The 15,851-nt window shown below is 44.6% G+C and overlaps 1 protein-coding gene and 1 long non-coding RNA gene across 11 annotated transcripts in view; one reads left to right on the top strand and one right to left on the bottom strand.

The window, feature by feature from the left end:
- Window positions 1-721: 721 nt before the first annotated feature.
- LOC148053200 (uncharacterized) lies at window positions 722-2,204 on the bottom strand. Its single transcript, XR_015708426.1, has 4 exons — window positions 2,065-2,204; window positions 1,680-1,756; window positions 1,496-1,605; window positions 722-1,029 (listed from the first exon to the last, which is right to left on the bottom strand). It is a non-coding gene; the product is annotated as an uncharacterized LOC148053200 (long non-coding RNA).
- A 367-nt stretch (window positions 2,205-2,571) lies between these two features.
- The window catches only part of MIA3 (MIA SH3 domain ER export factor 3), a 28,123-nt gene continuing 14,843 nt past the window's right edge, over window positions 2,572-15,851 (top strand). For 7 of the 10 annotated variants that reach the window (XR_015708425.1, XR_015708424.1, XM_087775699.1 and 4 more), the window contains exons 1-5: window positions 2,572-2,764; window positions 3,523-3,656; window positions 8,992-9,078; window positions 10,099-13,051; window positions 13,993-14,280. Coding sequence is in view for 8 of the 10 variants with exons in the window: in XM_087775699.1 (XP_087631825.1) it covers window positions 2,614-2,764; window positions 3,523-3,656; window positions 8,992-9,078; window positions 10,099-13,051; window positions 13,993-14,280 (3,613 nt within the window). In the remaining 2 variants the exon portion in view is untranslated. Of the gene's footprint in view, window positions 2,765-3,522; window positions 3,657-4,844; window positions 4,961-8,991; window positions 9,079-9,341; window positions 9,399-10,098; window positions 13,052-13,992; window positions 14,281-15,851 lie in introns of those variants that run through there. The other 3 variants (XM_087775698.1, XM_087775701.1, XM_087775702.1) reach the window with 3 other exon arrangements.

The following is a 15,851-nucleotide window of genomic DNA, read 5'->3' as shown; positions in this document are numbered from 1 at the left end:
TTCACTATCCAGCTTACCCCACTTTATTTCTTAAATTTGGCACGTTTGCGTAGAAGCATGTTTACATTTGGCTTGTTATTTTTATCTTCCCGTCTCATACATGAGTGAGAGTCTTTGGTGATTCTTGTGTAAACTTAGCCAACTGATCTCGTTAGTGGGTATTAGTTATTAATTTGGTAGATACTTTAGTGCAGCAGAGACTTTGTAACTGTAGACACATACCAAATGTTAGATTCCTCATGTACAGCAGGACTACTCTCGTAGTTGAATACATCTGTTTCCAGGATTGGGGTTGAAGACTGAAAGGAATTTTATCTGAAATATTTGAACTCAGTGAAATATTTCTGTGTTATGTCACACACTGGGGAAAGCTGGGTATGTTAATAAGTGGGTACATTATTACTACGAAATACTTGAAATTGTAGGGAATGCTGGACAGTTGCAGTGGTAAACTCGTGTATCCTTATCAACTGTGAGCTACTCATTATTGCACCATAAAGGCAGTGACTTATGCAAGAAGTACACGATCTTGTTTCTCTTCACATCTTCCTTTCTTGCCCTTGTCTTTATGACCACAGACACTGTTACCTTTTATCTTGGTCTTTTCATAAAGATAAGCTTGATAACCTTGTACTGATGGGAAATTACCAAACAGCTCTGTCTTCACAAGCAAGTGGACCTAAAGATCAGGCTGGGAATTAAGCCACAAGAAATATTAATGTACAGGGAAAAATGACTTGTCTTTCATTCGTACAGTCATCATAAAACGTGACTTGAATATATTTACTGCCATATTGTAAACTGTGATAAAACTCACAGTTAGGCTTTCTTGGAGCTTTTTATCAGCCATGGCAAATAGGTATCACCTCATTTTACAGGATGTGAAATATAAAAATGTCAACAGAGTTCCAGGGGGCCTGTCAGCAATGCTGTGTGATGCGGCCTGGAGAGCATGCGTGGGCACGGGGTGAATGAATCGTTGTGTTCCTGTAGCGTGCGGATGTTTCCTTCATCTCGGGATGGACCGGGCTGTAAGAAATGGCAAACTGTCTGAGGTGCGTGCGGCAAAGGCATACCAAAGCCATTCATTGCAGCACTAAGGAAGATACCTGTTTCTGTCTTGATGCTTTTTCATAATGCGATTAAAATATTAAACTGCTCTAGATGGGCGCTGAAAATGAAATTCTTACATATTTTCAGAGGCTACATAGCAGTAACTAAGCTTGGATCTCGGGCCCTGTACGATGGGGCTGTGGAAGTGAGAGTACGTAGAGCAAAAACCAATAATCGTGAGGATATGATAAGAACGCGAGCAGGGCCTCTAATGCAATTAGCAGTGGTGGTTGCGCACTCTTGCGATGGGAGCTGGCAGTAAGTGGAGCAGTAGGATCAACTGCTTCTATCCTAGTTGCAGAACAAACCCCAAATAGCTGAAGTTAAGAGTGCTTGCAAATACATCATTTAAAAGGGCTCTTAAAAAAAAAACAAACCAAACCTCAGCTGTCCGGAGTGTCCTTTGACATGCGCAAAAAAGCAGAATCCTTCACTTTGACCATCAGTTTTGCCAAGCGCCTCTTCGTTTTGGGAGCAGCTTCAGAATTTGGCCTTTGAAAAGTTAATTTTTTTAATTTTTTTTTTTAGTCATTTGATAAACCAGCAAGAATACTCTATTATATTACCTATCCCTTCTGAGGTGCGTCTTTTATCCAGTCTTTTATCCCCTTTGTCCAGGCTGTGCTGAACAAATCACACGGGTCTGAAAAGAGGAGGGAGAAGAAGTTTTCTTCATTTTTCTCCTGTACGTGACCATTGTGACTTCTGCTGTTAGTCTACCGTTTTAGATCTCTGAAGCAATACAAATGCGACGGATGCGAAGAAGAGCTAATACGAAAGCGCAGGCGCACGTGGAAGTAGCCCACCTTTCGGTTTGCACACGTTCGTAGCTAAAAGCGGAGCAGCCAGGGGGAGCTGAAGCTACGGAAGGGGGGGGAAGGGCCCCGCTGGGGAGCCCGCCCGTGCCCGCCCGCCCGCGCCTGCCCGCTGCCCCGGGGACCGCCGCGTTACCGCGGGTTCAGCTTCGGGCTCCCCGCGGTCACCGGGGGAGGCGAGCCGCTTGCTGGGCGGCGATGGCTCCTCTCCAGCCGAGGCGTGAACTTCCCGGCGGGGCAGGAGGGAGAGCGGCGAGGTGGGCGTCGGGGTCTGCTGCCTCCTCACCCGGCAAGGACGCCTGTTCTGCGCCGTGGTCGGACCGCTGGGCCGTCCCTGTTACTTCAGCGGGCCTCTGCTGGAGAAACCGCCACTAATAAGCAGAAATAAGGGGCAGGACCATCCCTCTTCCCCCTCCAGGGCGGGGAGAGCCCCTCTGCTAGGAGGGAGCCCGAAAAAGCGCCGGGGGTCCCGTCCCCGCGGGTCGGGGTGCGGGAGGGAGGGAGGAAGGAGGCCGGGAGGGAGGGTCCGGGCGCTGCCCTCCTCCTCCTCCTCCTCCTCCTCCTCCTCCTCCCTCCCCCCCCACGCCGCGGCGGCGGGGCCGTGCCGGTCCCTCCCCCGCCACATCGCCCTCCCGCCGCCGCTGCTGACGTGTCTGCTCCCTCCCCGCCGCCGGCGCCCGCCAACATGGCCGCAGCCCCGCCGCCGGACCCTCGGCCGCTCCTCGCCCTGCTGCTGCTCCTCACCCCGCCGCCCTCCCTCCTCTGCGCCGCCGCCGGGCCCGACCTGGGCCGCCGCTTCGCCGAGCGCAAGCGCTGCGCCGACCCCGAGTGCAGCAGTGAGTGGGGGCGCCGGGGACGCGCCGCGACCCGGGGAGGGGGCTGGGGGCGGCGGGGGACCCCGGCCCGGGGAGCGGGGGGGGGGCCCGGCGGGGAGCGGCTGGGCCCTGCCCCGGCCCTGCCCGGTGCCCCGGCGCGGCCCGGGGGCCGCCGCCCGCCCCCGGGAAGTTGTTGGGGGAGAAGGCGCAAACGCCGGCCGCCGGCCGGGGGCAGCTCTCGCAGCCTCCCCGTTTCGGGCGCCAAAACCGGGGAGGATCGGCAACGTGGAGACGCGGCGCCCGCCCGCGGCGCTCCTCACCCTTCCGCCAAGTTTTCGGATCCCCACGGCGCCTTCTGGTTTTTGGGGTTCCCCCCCCCCGCAAAACCCTCTTGTAATAAACGCTCTCTCTGGGTGTTCTTCACGCGTGGAATAATTTCGGGGCTGATTCGCCAGGACACAGATGACATCTTTCAGCCCGTCTAATTTAATATTAATAATTAACTCCGTAATGCACTTCTGAAATGTAATTCTCAAGTGCTTTGTCAAACGCTTGTCTTCATCAGTGAGCTTCCTTTTTTTTTTTTTTTTTTAAATAATCTCCTCTTTTGGTTATACTTTCAGTTAAGTTCTTATCTCTTGACCCAATCTGGAAAATGGGAAACCGGTGGGTGCGGGGGGGATTTTGTTTTCTGCCAGTTAGCAAAGACCTCTTTCATGAAACTGTTTTATTATTATTATTTTTAAAGTAATACTTTGCTTTTTGTTTTCTTTGGACAGTGTTAATGTGCCGAGGGAAGGCAACGCAGGATTTTAAAGGTCCAGATTGTCGCTTTGTAAATTTTAAGAAGGGGGAAGCGGTGTACGTATATTACAAACTAATAGGAAAATCAACCGAGCTCTGGGCTGGAAGTGTAAGTACTGTAAAGCATTTCTTCTGTTTGCTCTTCTTGGCGCTTTCTGTTGGAATCCTTTTTCCTTCCTTTTGCCCTGTAGAAGAACACTTAGGGTTTTGAACGTAGCTAAATAACATAATGAATGCCATTTTATCTTGAGACCAGTGTGAAAGGGGATGCGGTTTGATCAAACCTAAGGCATTAAGTGCTGTGAAAAAAGGGCAACGCTAATGTGTGCTAAAAACTGTTAGAAAACTGCCTTTCTGTTGAAAACCTCCCGTCGCAGCACCGTAAGTGGTAGCCCACGAGCCTGCCGGGAAGCTGAGCCTCCCTTCCCATCTGAGGAGGCTTAAGCCTGTGCTTGTGTTTACCCTGACTGTGGTCTCGTACCGCAATCTGTGTAATCCTGCTAAAAATCATTCCATGCACGTGTTTTAATCGCGTCTCTCTTCCTAATATTCAGCTGCTGTCTTGCCCTTTTTATCTAAGCTGCGTGCAGAATCGGAGGAAAAAAAAGTAGTAAAACTAAAAAGAATTAAGGTAAATACAACTTTTAAAAGGTCTGTCTCTCTTTCAGCTTTAGTAACTCATTGTAGCGGCTTGCAGAGTCGTGGCCTTGTCTGAGTTGTTGTCTTCTTTGGACAATCAAGAGAGGGTTAATGGGAAAGGAGGGTCCCCGTACTCGCAGTTATTTCATAGAAAACTTCTCTCGGCTTTCATGATAAACACCTTATTTCCCTGACAGAAGCAGAACTGAGATACCCTGGCAGAAGAGCAATTTTTGTGGACTTCCCTTGAAAATGCTGGCAGTCTGGTGGTTGCTTAGCCCTAGTCCCTGTTGCCCCCTCCCCGTGTTTCTCTTAGGTACCTTTCTGTGCCTGAACCATTTATTTCAACCTCCTTTCTCACTCTGGTCTTCTACAAGGGATAGACAATTGCCTGCGGCAGTGGTCTGGGCTGCTCGAAGCCGCGCCTGGGTGTTGACTGTGGGACTAGTGGTTTAGTGAAAAGCAGGATGTATCACTTTCTCTAACCTGTTCAGGCTGGGTGTGGGCAGCCGAGCTCTCAGCAGGAGCTGAATCCAATTAGAACGATAGAGAAGAGAGCAGAAAACTACAGCGCGTGGTTAAAGAAGAGTTTATAATTGTATCATGCTGGTAATTCCCTTCTGACATGTACTGTACCATAAATAATCTGATTAATTAGCCGGTACAGGTTTCCAGGGCTGCCAGTTCTTGAGACGCGGAGTAGCAACGTGGGGCCAATTTTGCATCTTCTAACAAGGTGTAATGCAGGCTGCAAGATCAGACAGCAGGTTTAAGGTAATTGCTGAGTTAATATTCAGTTTAACTGTTCACTGATAGGAAGCTCATGCAACAGTTAGGTGTGTCTCCAAGTTAAAAGGATGTTTGCTTTGACACGTAAAAGCTGAAGTTGGCAGGTTTAAAGGAATTGCAAAGCTCCGTTTTATTTGTTGTCATGTTTTACTCGTGTCACACTATTTTCTATGCTCCTTTTAGGGCAGTGATGACAGACTAATTTCTTTCAGTTGGTGGCTATAATCCTTATTTCTTTTTTTGCCCGGTTTATTTGACAGCTTCTGCATGAATCGTAGTACTGCAGCAAGCAGTTTGCAAACGCTGCGGCAGGGTCAGAGGTGCCTACCCTTGCACGTCGAGTAGAGCACTGGCATAGTCTGGCCCTGTCCCCGACTTGCAGGTAGCGCTGGGGTCTCTCTCGTGCAGCGTGACTTCCCATGCCAGATTCGGCTGGGCAGCTTGATTTATGCAGCCCAGCCGTGCCTGCTGTGTGCAGTCTTGGAGCTAGGGGGAGGCTGTTGCTTGCTAATTAAAACCAGGCTACCTAGCGAGGTCCACGTTCAAACAAATTCCAGTGGAAGGCACGTTACCTTCTGCCGCAGCCCTTTTGGGATTTCAACGCGTGACTTTGTGTGCTCGTGTGTGTCGCTTGATCTTGTGCATCTACCCTACTGCCTTTTTCCATTCCCCAAAGTTTTGGGGGAAAGTAATTGCTAGGGCATAATGGCAACTAAGAAATCAAGGGATAATTGGCATTCTGATCTTTAGGTGGGGACAGAGGTTAGGGGAATGTGTGTATGAGATGCTTCAACTACTGCATCCTGGGGCTTATTTCAAACAAGTTGTAAATACAGGCTCTAATCCTGAAATCGATTTTGAGGACCCATGAGAAATACAATATTATTTTGACCTGAAGGGAAATGATCTGATAAGAATGGAGACTTTCACCAGGGCTGAAAAATCTATAGCAGTTGGGTCTGGGCTTTATTTGCCTTTGCTTTTCTAAATTTACTCTGCCCTTTTCAAGCCATTGTTGATTTTTTTTTTTTCCCCTGTGCCAGCAAACATGCTGTATTTTAACAAAATAGATCCTTTATTTTATGATCCCAGTCTTGTATACTTTACTGTTTGCAGAACTCCCATTGAGCTCTGAGTATTTTGCCCGTGAAAAAATTCTGAACCCAGCTATAATATATATTCCATACATTATATGGCATGCAGTTTTTAGCAGAGCTGTCTAAATCTCGTTAATAAAGCAAAGCCAAATGCTTGGCAATATTCTAAGACCATTATTTAATAGTGATTTTATGGTATGAATTTCACAAATATCTCAGTTCCAGGAAAATACTTGATTTTTTTCTCAAAGCTGAAAGGTGGAGCACGTCTGGTACTCTCATTGTCCAATGCACCCTGTCCCGCTCTAAAACTGGTCTCTTCTTCAGCATCCACCTCGCATCATTTACGCCATCAAGTTGTGTTATGTAGACTTTTCTCCTGTGCATTTCTCCTGCACTCTGCCCTCATCTTTAGCAGGGTCCAGAACTCCAGAACTACTTAAGATAATTCAAGTAAAAGCTGCTGCTTTTTAACAAAACATTTCAGCAAAGACACTGTAAATTCTTGCTGCAGAAGATTGTTATTTTATCGTGCAGCAAAGGGCTGAACTTTATTCCTTTGATTCAAGGTTGAGAAAACTATTTCTGACCTCATATTACAAGAAATGGACTTGGCTGCAGATCATGTTTTTTTGGGGTGGTTGGTTACTTTTTGGTTTGTTTTCAAATCTTACATACAGGGTAGTAAAAAGGGAGACAGGGTGGGGTAAATTTAAGGTAGGACAGAGTATGTCTGGAGGACCCAGAGGATCAGGGAATTTGTTCCTATTGTTTCTGTGTTTTCTTAATGATGCCAGCGTTCAGAAAGGGCTGACCAAACCAGCTCCCTCCTTGGACCGATGTTCTGCAGTTATAGGTACCGGTGATGCCCGTGCTTTAGGGATGTGGGCTTTCAGATTAGAAACATTTGAACACCTTGTTTCCCAGCTGTCTGTTTTCTGTCACTGAGGTAGGAGTTGTGAGAAGCTGGTTTCTTTGTCGGTGGTGGTCAGTGACCCTGCTGCAGCTGGCTGCCACACGTGGGGAGAGATGCTGTACCCCCAGCTACGTGTTTTGTCCACCCACGGCATTTTAACTGGGGAGGGAGTGGAACTGAAGGATGTGCTTTTTTCTCCCGTGTTTACTTGGCATTCGTAATGCCTTTCCTCTGTCGTGTCTGTGGAGAATGAAGAATGTTTCCTTTATTTGCACAATGGGGCATTTTTTCCCTTACAAGAGAGGACTTGTAGGGAGAGGAGCAGATGAAATTTTGGGCACGCAGATCCCATATGGCTTGTAAACCACATAAGTAGCAAACTGGGTCACTGCAGAGGACTTGTATGGTCAGCAGCTTGGATTACACTAAATGAGTTTCAAATTGTGATGCCTAATTATAATGGTAGTCACACAGATTAGTCTGTAAGGAGGGTACTTTGAAGCTTTGGCTTTTGTTTTCAGAAAGATCATTTAAAACTGGCATAGAAGTTTGTAGAGAGAAACAGGCCAATTTAGAATAAAACTGTAGTATACCACACGAGCTTTTGATTTTACTTGTCTAGTTTAATTTCCCACGCCAAATAATTCCCAATAATAAACCTGCATACATTATATCTTTTCCATATGAGAGTATCTCTATGTGTATACAAAAGGTGGGGAGGTAATAGATTTATTTTTTTACCTTTGTATAACTAACTTCAGAGATCTCAACTATGGAAGGTAAGATTTGAATGAATGAGAAATAGTTAAAAAAGGAAGCCCCAAAATGTATCGATGCTTACTTTGCTTGCATAACAAAGAAAAAAAGGTATTAGTACGTATTATTTGCCAGATACAACTTTCCTTTTTTTTAATGCCATTGTAAATCCAGAAAACTTCAGGTTAGGTGAACCTATTTCAGTGATACCAGTGTAACCATACATATACCTATATATCCCTAATTATTTTGACCCATAACTGGCTTCCTTTTTAATCTGATCTTTAACTGAGTGCTTTTCCCAAATAAACTTTTCAAGAAAATTGGCAATTGTCGTCTTCCTCCCGTAACAAAACATTGAGGAACTGACCAACACTTTTTGTTTTTCCCCCGGATATTTTCGTTGTCTAGGAACTCTGTATCTTTCTAGGTGTGTCCACCAGGCTCTAATTGCCTGGATTATCTAATCTGCACAGTGATAGCATGCTATTAATATTGGCTTCTTGACAGCAATTGTCAGAACTCTCAAGTGAGAGCATTACTGTGTAGATCTTATCTGGTGAGTGATAAGAGAGATTCTTGTCTTCCACTGTTTGCCTTGGCTTAGCATGTTGACTTGCCTGAAGATAGCCATCTGCAACTGATTTTTGCTTGTATTAGTCACTGAAGAGCAGTGCAGAGGGGATATGTTTTCCATACAGGTTTTAAAATAGATTATTACCTCAGATACAATTTTGCATTTTCCTAAAATCTGCTTTAAGAAATTTATTTTTTTTCCTTAAGCTACAAAGTGAGCGTATTTCAGGCTGTAATATTGTGCGTGGATGTAAATCTTATTAGTCAAAGATCCTCTTCTGCTTATGACTTGAGAAAATACTTGAGGCATATGCAGTGCCCGTGAGAGCGCACAATAGCAGTTAAAGCACGTGAGCCAGAATGCTTGGGCTTCACTCCCAGCTCTCCTAATAATTTGTTGTAAGTCAGGCTTTAAAACACGAACAGTAAAATTTAGCAACCTCACAAAGGTGTTGTGAAAAGTAAGTATAAAACCTCAGCGAAAGCTCTTGCGTAAACAAGGCATTGCTAATATTTTTCTTTTATTCACTGTGTTACACTTCATCTAGAAATACTTGAGAGTGAGTTTGATGTGTTTGTTACTAGTGTCTGTAATTAGGATTTTAGCATAGTCACATGATTTCAAAAGCTTCTTTACTGCTTTTTGTTTGCTTGTGTTTGTTTTCTGGCAGGTTGGAAGTGATTTTGGATATTTTCCAAAGGATTTACTTGAAATAAATCATAATTATTCCAATGAGGAGCTAGAGTTACCAACAGATGTAAGTCTTATTTGTTATTTTTTTAATTGGGCCGCTTACTGTTTCTTACTTTGGCATTCAATAAAATCCCTGAGGGAATGGGAATATCAGTGATCCTTAGATACCTTTTATTAGTAAGCAGCTACATATGTGCAGAGATGCACATGTCTGTCGGGGAGTGGAATGTTTGTGCAGATAGGTATGTGGATGGGTGTGTAAGCATCAGCCCAAAATGTGGGCATTGATCTTTCTTTTCTTGAATATTCTGGTTTTCTTCTAACAAGATCTGTTTGGATTGAGCTCTAGAAATGCTGCTAGCTGGCTCGCAAGTGGGCTGTTTGGTATGTATTCAGAATTATTTCTTCTCCCAAACTTTAGAAGTTTAAAGTATTATCAGAAACAAAGAAAACCTGATAGGCTGTTAGCCCTTTGATTCTAGAATTGGTCCTTCCACCCTTACACACATAAATGGCTTTCATGCACTAATAGCTAGTAACTCCAGAGCTGGGTGAGTAAGGCCTGTTTGTGGATGCAGCTTCAGACCCTTATGAAATCATATTCAGTGGCTTGCGCTGCTATTTAATTTATTTTTCAGAAATTGTGTGACCAGCAGCTCCTGCTTGGAGGACTTGGTCATTTGAGGAGAGACCAGCTAAAAGCGATTGGGACAAACAAGCTTAGTGATGCTTGTTTCCTTCTCCTCACTGGCATTCAGCAATGGACTTGTTCTTAATTCAGGATGTATGTGAAGAGTATGTTATAATACCGTCAACTGCATTGCTGACCTCCAGTTTGTTCCTCGCTAGGAGGTCTTTGATGGGGGTAACACACGAGCTTTTTATTTAGGTTTTTAAGAGACCTTGGGCAAAATTTCCACTGATTTCAAAGAGAGTTCTGGTTAAAGACGAAAGGAGTTAATTCTGGACGATTGATATAATTTACTTTGCTGCTGCATCTCTCTCTAACCAACCAAATGGGTTTGGTCTCATCACTGTAATAAAGAAAATAATATTTGTTGCTACATATTCTTTTTCATTTCAGGAAACAGACTTTGTTTGCTTTGATGGCGGAAGGGATGATTTTGATAATTATAATGTGGATGAGCTTTTGAAGCCATTGCGAGAGACAATAGCAAATGAAGGGGAAACTGAATCAAGTGATCCAGGGACAAAACCAGCTGAAGGAATTGAAAGGGATGAGGAGACTGAACAGGTCGATACAGTAAAGTCCCTTGGTGCTTTGGAGACAGACAATCTTGAGCTAAGCACAGAAGACGACGACAAGGAAGCCCTTGCCATGACAGAGGAAGAAGACAGTTCTCTTACAGAAGGAACTGAAAATACTGGGGGAGACTCCAGTGTCAATAGTCACGAAGAAAACTCTCAGGGAGATCAAATTGCACATGAGCACTTGAAAGGAATGCTACATGGGAAACTAAAAGGGCTAGAAAGTGAAAATACCAAAAACACTAGTATTCCTCAGGGTGAAACCAGTCAACTTGACAAAGAGGGTGAAGAAGTCAATGCCTATACACTTTTAAACAGAGAACTCTCTGTGAACTTGAAAACAAAATTTGGCTCAACTGCTGATGCTGTTGTATCAGATGATGAGGTGACTGGCCTTGTTACATCGCTGGAAGATGATTTTAATGAAGATTTGAGCATTAATACTCATGATGCAGAGGAGGAGCCAGACTTTGCAGATCAGTCTGAAGAAATCCCTTTGCTGTCTTTTACGGCAGAGGAAGAAACTACATCCCCAGTGGATTTAGATGATGATGAAAATGGTGACATTGAGTCACAAAATCATGAACTTGATGAAGATGCAAAGGGTGCTACAGAGCTAAATAACCAAAGAGACAATGAGGAAGAACACGATTCAGATGCATCAGTTCTTAAGGATGCCTTCAGTAAGAGCAAGAAGTCGGGTGACAGTGTAAGTGTGGACAGGTTTGAATCTCAACAAACAAAAGAGAAACAGGATGAGGTGATGCTAGTTAGTAAAAGAGAAGCACCAGCAACAACTCAACCTGAGGATCTCTCCAAAGAACTCCTTAGAAAGGAATCTGTAGGTGGCGGTGATCTAGATTCAAAAGAAAAAACAACCACAATGGAACAGTTTGAAGAGCAGCTTATGGTTGATGGAACTGAGTCACTTACTGAAGAGCTGAAGAGTACAGCTGTGCCTGATCCTCATGTTTTGCCTAGTCCAGAAGATGCTCTGGAGTCCAAATCATTGGTTAAAAGCAAGCAAGATGCTTTAAAACCACCTGTTGGTGATATCAACAGAAGTCGAGAAAGAGTGCCGCTTGCTCAAATAGAGAAAGATGAGGAAAAGTTTGAGGATGACACCTTGGAAGACGTCTTGGAAAGTGATTTAAAGCACAAAAAGTTATGGGAGAAAACAAAGGAGAAAGGAAGAGCTGAGGACAAGCCTTCTGTTGATGTTCCAGCCAAACCAGTGGAAGAGGTAAAAAATGCATCTCAACGTGACTTAAGAGATACTGACCTCTTAAAAGAGAAACCGGAACATGGAATGCCCGCTGTGGAGAAAGAGCTTCTAAGAGATGAAGAAGAGTTGAAACAAACAGAGGAGACCGATCATGAAAATGAAAAAACCACCTCTCTTAACAAAGAACCTGAACTAAAAAGGGGAAACACGAAAGAAACTCCTGCAGAGGAGGGAGACACAAGCTATAGAGGAGCTGTCAAGCAACCTAGGCCATGGGAAAATGAGACTGAGTATTCAGAAGCAGATGTGAAAGAAGAGCTTTCAAGAAATCTTGGCAAGATGACAGCATTTGAAGAAAGCGTTGAGAAAAGTTCCCCTGAAGAAAAATCAAAAAGCACTACACAGAATACTAATACAGAGAATCTTACTCAGCAAGGAACTGCTCGTACTGAGGGCGCAGATTCAGACAGAAATCTTGGCAGAAATTTTTCTCAAGAAAAAAGCCTAAGACCTGAATTGCAATCTGAAGAGCCAGATGCTGAAGATGACCCTGACCTGAAACAAGTAGAAGAAGAGCTACTGGAAGATGAGAATGCTGCGAGTGCAAAGCTGTCACAAGCAAAGGCTGCATATATACAGGGCGATACACTAAATGTTAAAAGTGCACACCCCGAATTAGAAGGACTAAGTGAAGCTGTTTCGGGAACTGCAAATCCTACTTACAAAACAGGAGAGGAAACAAACTCATTTTCTAAGGAGGCTAAAGAAACGATCAGCATGCAAGATGCAAGCGAGACTGGGAACAAAGAGGTTGATGTACCAGTGAGTGAAGATGCTAAATTGGATGAGATAGAACGTGTCATGGAAGATGATGAGGAGTCTTCTGAAGCTGAGGAACCATCAGCTGTGGAAGAACATAATTTCCAATCTCCTGACACGGAAGACAACAGTGACCTTAACCAAAGGAAAGGTCGTCTCCCAGAGGGCATTTCACAGAAAGACTCAACAGACGTGCAAAATTTAGAGCATAGAAGAAACGACCACCAGCAATCTGCACATTTCCCCAGCCCTGCTGACAGCTCAGCAGCCACAAATGACACTGTAACAGACTTCAGTGAGTCTGTGAAGCGGCTCACAATAATGAGGTATTTTCTTGATGAAAAGCGTATAACACGTCTACAAAAGTACCTTGGGCTTCAGCACATGGTTAGGATAGAAGCCATGTTTCACGACATGAAGGTAGAGATGGAGCTTGCTCAGAAGGCAAGCCATAATAACGAAGATATAGAAAAAGCTTTGGACCAGATACTTGAGTTTTCAGAATCGAGCATTATGGATGTTGTAGGAAAAGTTCTGGATTCCAGAGTGGCAGAAAATAAAGAGGAGGTGGTGAAAGAGATGGATTTGTATGATGAGGAGAGTGCACTGATGGATGATATTCAAGAATTAATCTATTCTTTAAGGAGTAAATATTCGTCTGCTAGTGAGAGTGTCCCACTTGCATCTGTTCCAGAACAGGAAGATGATCAGCTGCACGTTCAAGGTAGGATGTTAAACCAGTTAATAAATAGATGAAATGGAAGTAAAACCCTATCCCAGACAACACTATGTAACCCAGAGAAGCTTTCAGAAGAGGGTGAGGGAGCAGAATTGAAAGAGGCCCTGCGGAATCTGCTGGGATTTTGCATATTTGTAATGCATATTTTTGGCATTGTGACGGGTGGCCCAGGGTCAAATCCAGAGAGAAAATGTTGAGCTCAGCATGTCTGTTCTTATGGGCCAGGTTCTGTGTAAGATAAGTGGGATCCGTGCATGGATATGGCTAGGAGGAGCCATTCAGGTCATGTCTATACCTCCTTCTCTCAGGAAGTAGGGATTCACATATACTAATGTGCGGAATTTTCTGGAGGGTTTAGAGCAGTCTTTTTTTTCCTGAACTAGCTAGCACCTAATTATGAGACATCCAGTGATTAATGCAAAGTTCAGGCACTAAATCCATGCACCTAAAATCTCAGGTGTCCCAATCATCATATTTTTGCCCACATTCATCAAAGAACGCGTAAGCAGAAATACTGAACAAACAGATCTTTTGTTGGGGGAAGAACCAGCGGTAGAGTCTACTCCAAACTTGCTGTTTTTTCTAATTAATGTGCAAGGTGGTAAGATATGCTCCTAGCAAGGCTTCTTTTACAGTAGTACATGTTAAGTATGTGATTTCTGATAGTAGCGAGTGATGAAAATATTTCACCTTGCAGTATTTCACCTTGCAAGGTGAATGGTTGATACCTTGCATAAATTTGATATAAACGTTTAATTAGATGTTACTGAAAGTTGATGGAGAATATATTGGAAGCAATACACAGGCTGAAGTGTTTAAAAAGTGTCAGGAAAGCTTTGTCAAATGCAGTATTTCACTGGAGACAGCTGTGGGTAAGAAACACATGTTAGCTCAGTGCTTAATTCATGTCTCCCTATCTGTCACAGATGTTGCAGAAGAGGCTGAATATGACAGAGTTTCCATCAGAAACCCAAATGCCATTGATGAGAGCAATTGGGAATTTCAGCAGCTTAAAGATAAGAGGCCAGAACAGCCTGTTGAGGAGGAGGAGGAGGAGAGGGCTGTTAATGTTCCACCTGAGCATGAAGAGGCCAACTTCTCGGATAACAGAGAAGCTGAAGAAGGGTATGATAGTGAAAGAGGATTGCTGCTGGAAGATACTTCCTTTGGCTCAATTGATTCAGGACAGAGTGCCAGGGAAGATATTGCTGCAGGTAACCTTTTGGAATTGGGTTATTTTGTTCTTTTGCTCATAAAAAGGAGTATGGTTGAATGGTCTTCAGGTAGATACCAAGGTTTTTCACTAATATTTTCATTGTATATTGCTGTAATCCTAGTGGCTTTCACTAATCCATGACAGTCCCTCTAGTGGCAGTATTGTATCGCTACCACTCATCTCAGCAGAGAGGTTTTCTACTACCTTTTTGCACTACAGAAATAAGAGAAGTTCTCCTGTAAGTGTCATAGTCAGAGCTCTGTGCTCGGGCTGGTGGACTGTGTCTCAGGATGGTAGTGGATAAAGAGCAGGAATCACTGGAAGCATACCATCAGCCCAGGTTTCCTCCTACTTGCAGGGGGACTGACAGTCTAGCCATTAGGCTATAGAATCATGCGTGCTCTCTTCTTGCTTTTTTTAACCTGTGACTCTGGGCTATATTACCTTCCAGGAAAGATGGAGTGTAACTTCCCTCAAGCAGTTCAGTAATTTCTGGCTAAGGTGTTTGTTGAAGTAAGAGAAGTGTTTGACTCTGTTCTGCTGAGGCCTCCTCCCTCTGGAGCAAGTGTGCTGATGTGTGCTGACTTGTCATTATGCCAAGGAGGGACCCCATTACCGTCATCTCCCCCAGCTCTGTTTTGGCATGAAACTACCTTTGACTCCATTCTCGGTGCTAAGCTCATCTTTGCTGTTCTGCATTCACCTCTGATTATGTTTAATAAATCTGTCTTCACTGAGCATTTAGAAAAAACTGAGGCACATCTAGCTTTAGCTTTTGTACGCTACTGAGGTGCTGTACCATCCCCATAGCCAAGCACTTTTGAGCAGCTTCTAAGTTCTGAGGGAAACTCTAGGTTGAATGCAAAGCTACCGAATGAATTTTAAATGGCTGGTGGATTGCTTATGTGGTTAAGCAGTCGGATGTTCAGTTGTATTTTAGACCGTCTTACGTTCCTTCCTTAATGGTGGTTAGGTGCTGTTTGGTAGGAATTCCTATGAGGACTGCTAGAAGTGCTGAGAAGAAACAGGGCAGATGTTTGTAGAACCGCTGGCCGCAGAAGCTGTTCCACAATGTAACAGCAGGCTGGGCGAGTGGGTATTTGAACCCGCTAACCTGAATTCATGGCAACAGTAGCAGTGAGAGGAGAAGGCAGGCTTCAGATCAGGGTAGGAGGAAAGATCGTTTAAGGCTTATGCTGTACTAACAGTGCTGTAAACTTATTAGAAGAAGTAGGTTTATTGATTAGGAATTGAACACTGTGTGCTGCTTTGCTGTTGTTGACTTGCTGCTGAAGATGTTGTATGTGCTCTGCCTGAGGCAGGCTCGGCAAAGCGACTTGGCGTACCTGCGCCCCTCTCTGTGGCTCCTTTTCTAAAGCAGCCTGTGGAATATCGCTGCCCTTTCTCAGGACTTTGGCCTCTTTCTTCAGTGCCCTGGAGAAGCAGGGCCCGTAATGTGAAATCTCGCCTAAGATGCCGCAGAAACCGCGGGGGGCGGGGGGGGGGAGCGTGCAGAAGCGGGTTCCCCGTTGCAGCCCTCCCCTGTCAGCGGGCCCCGCCAGCTGGCGA

The sequence above is a fragment of the Nipponia nippon genome, unplaced genomic scaffold (assembly GCF_047370975.1).
Source record: "Nipponia nippon isolate SJK-2023a ecotype South Korea unplaced genomic scaffold, ASM4737097v1 scaffold_4, whole genome shotgun sequence".
In the NCBI taxonomy this organism is placed as follows: Eukaryota; Metazoa; Chordata; class Aves; order Pelecaniformes; family Threskiornithidae; genus Nipponia; species Nipponia nippon.
This window is presented reverse-complemented; position numbering and strand designations above follow the sequence as displayed.